Source organism: Lathyrus oleraceus, chromosome 3 (genome assembly GCF_024323335.1).
Source record: "Lathyrus oleraceus cultivar Zhongwan6 chromosome 3, CAAS_Psat_ZW6_1.0, whole genome shotgun sequence".
Classification (NCBI taxonomy): domain Eukaryota; kingdom Viridiplantae; phylum Streptophyta; class Magnoliopsida; order Fabales; family Fabaceae; genus Lathyrus; species Lathyrus oleraceus.
In genome coordinates, this window is record NC_066581.1 from 521,949,319 (window position 1) to 521,952,363 (window position 3,045).

Here is a 3,045-nt window from a genome sequence, read left to right on the forward strand (position 1 = left end):
TGTATTTTACAGGTTAGTCAATATGTAGCAGAAGGTCTTGAACGGGCTAGAGACGGACTGACTGAAGCAGCTAATTTGAGGGAAAGATTTGTGCTGGGTACAAGTGTCAGCCGTAGGGTAGCTGCTGCAGCTGCATCTGCTGTAATTACATGAATGTTTCGTTTGGTGTTGTTCAAGTTCGTGTTGTATGCAATTAAATGACATTTAGCCAAACATAATGAAGATTTACTCGTTGATATGCAGGCGGAGGCCGCGGCTGCAGCTGGTGAAAGCAGTTTTAGATCTTTCATGGTTGCTGTACAACGTTCGGGAAGCATTGTTGCTATTATTCAACAAGTATACTGAGGAGTATTGATTTTAATAATTCTTTTACCATAGATATAAATAAAACCTCATAACTGATATGGATTCTTCTCTACAGTACTTCACCAATTCTATATCTAGACTTTTGCTTCCTGTGGATGGTGCACATGCTGCTGCTTGTGAAGAAATGGCTACAGCAATGTCCAGTGCAGAGGCTGCTGCTTACAAAGGATTACAACAGTGTATTGAAACTGTCATGGCCGAGGTCAGTTGGACCTGTAATACGGAGAATGATAGCCAGTACTCAATTACCTATTGTAAAACTTCTATCATGTGTCTACACACAATCTACCCGCTCCTGATGGCTACCCTGTGTCTGCATAGGCATAACTATCCATATAATAAACTTAGAATAGATATTTCCCACATATTTTTATATATAAAATTTAAGTCTTAGTTCCTAAAGTATTCCACTTTAAACCCCTTCGCAGGTAGAGCGACTGCTTTCAGCTGAGCAAAAGGCTACAGATTATAAGTCACCTGATGATGGAATGGCTCCTGACCACCGGCCAACTACTGCCTGCACAAGGTGGACATTACTTGAGGAGTTGAAACTAGTATTAAAATTGATGATATTGATGTTTTCTCTAATTTATATCTCGCATGGATGGGTATTTTGACTTAGCAGTGTTTTGAAAATTTGGTTGGTCTTTGAACCAAGAAAAGGAAAGATCCAAGGATTGGAGAACAAACTCGTTTTTTGTACATACATACCTATAAATCTATGGCACCTGGCAAAAAACGCCAAAGACAAATATTAAATATAATGTGTGTTTGAATCAGTGGAATCATGGATAGAAACACCAAAATACATTTATATAGCTCCGATTCACTGTTTTCTAAGCTTCTAGTTTTAGATGACTGATCTTCCTTGCCAGTTAAGTTTTTAAAGCAGGGTCAATGGCTATATAGAATATGAAGAGTACATATTTGAATGCTGTTTAGGGACTAAGATTAATATTATGCAACATAGGTGACTTGGGGGTGATTTCATTTCTTATCAGACGATGCATTAAAGTAATATCGATATTTTCTTTTATGCTTCTAATTTATATCTTTGATCTTTATAACTATATTCTTAGTTCTTAACATCTGTACTTGTTTTTTTCCAGGGTTGTGGCTTATCTCTCTCGGGTACTGGAGTCTGCATTCACTGCTTTAGAAGGTCTTAACAAACAAGCATTTTTGTCTGAACTGGTATGGTATTTTATCTTTGATCATTGACTATATACAGTTTGATCATTGTCTTATCAAATAAAATTATTAGCTGCTTGTACATAACAAATAGGCGGGTATTCTTTTTAAGTTTAATAACTCCGGTGGTCCTTAGACTATTTAAGAATTTTTAAGTAGGTCCCAAATGCCAAAATCAAAAGTTGTAATTAAATCCTTGAAGTTGTCAATGATTGGTGATTAGGTCCCTAAACTAAGTAGTTTTTAATTGGTCTCTAAACTCAGCCAATCATGCCAATGCATCTTCGTCTCGTAGCAAGGGTTCTTCCTCATTCGATGACAGGCTTTCGTTCAAGTTGGCTCCTCAACCGAACTCACAGCCCAGAGAACATACAGGTGTGTTTTGATACTAGCATTGAATTTTACTAGGAAGATTGCTTATTCATTATCCAAGCTTTTCTTGTTTGTTTTCGATTTATTTTAGAGTACAAAGAGAAGACATTTTCTAGGCCAGAGAGAATCCGATCAAGTTCTTTCTCAACGGATTCAGTATCACCGGACGTCGTGAAGTCGGTTTGCATGATATGTGAGAAGCCACTGAGACAGAAATTTAATTTTATGGGGAATTCACTATCTTGCAATGAACTTGCAGTTGTAGCAGTTTTAGTATGTGGTCATGTTTATCATGCGGATTGTCTTGAGCAAAGAACTAGCCTCGAAGAACTACGCGATCCGTCATGTCCTATATGTACAGGTTTACTCTTGCAGGATCATGAATGTAAAGAACAAGAATAGTTTTCAAGTAGATGGATATTACAACTTCTTCTATGGACTTTGTAGCTAGGATGAAGATATTGCTGACAATATCAGGATCTCTGCATTGTCCTTAGAATTTGTGAATTTGTGGTATACTTTTAAAATTAATTAGGCTTATTAGGGGATTGTAATATTATTATGTAACAACAACTGAGTGGTGATGCAGAAATTCTGGTAGCTGTAAATGTTTTAGAGATTAAAAGATATACAGTTGAAATGATTGTTTGATCTGCACTCTTCATGCATACTATATTTCATATTTTAGATAATGCATGTTGATTGATTGACCTATATATGCTAAATGGTGTGCAATGTCTATGACATGTTTCTATTGTCATGGCTCTTTGGTACAAATTAAAGTGAGCCACTGGGCCACAATTTTTTGTTATCAATCTATTATTGCAAAGTCATATATATATATATATATATATATATATATATATATATATATATATATATATATATATATATATATATATATCACTACACCAAAAAGGTTTTTTAACAGCGCATCTTAGACAGCGCTTTTAAAAGAAAGCGCTGTCTAAGGGGGGGCTTAGACAGCGCTTTTTGAAAAGCGCTGTCTAAGGTATACCTAAAAAAATTAAAATAGGAGGTCTTAGAAAGCGCTTTTGGCCAAAGCGCTGTCTAAGGGGGTGGGGCTTAGACAGCGCTTTTCAAAAGCGCTGTCTA

The 3,045-nt window shown here is 36.2% G+C and overlaps 1 protein-coding gene across 1 annotated transcript; it reads left to right on the forward strand.

Moving 5' to 3' along the window:
* Positions 1-2,331, forward strand: LOC127131956 (exocyst complex component SEC10b; the record flags this gene model as incomplete). The annotated part of the gene is made up of 8 exons (XM_051060831.1): positions 1-117; positions 244-336; positions 422-568; positions 795-892; positions 1,476-1,560; positions 1,652-1,655; positions 1,822-1,932; positions 2,021-2,331. Coding segments are annotated over 8 exons (966 nt in total), but the record flags the coding sequence as incomplete, so codon positions are not given.
* Between the last annotated feature and the right edge of the window lie 714 nt (positions 2,332-3,045).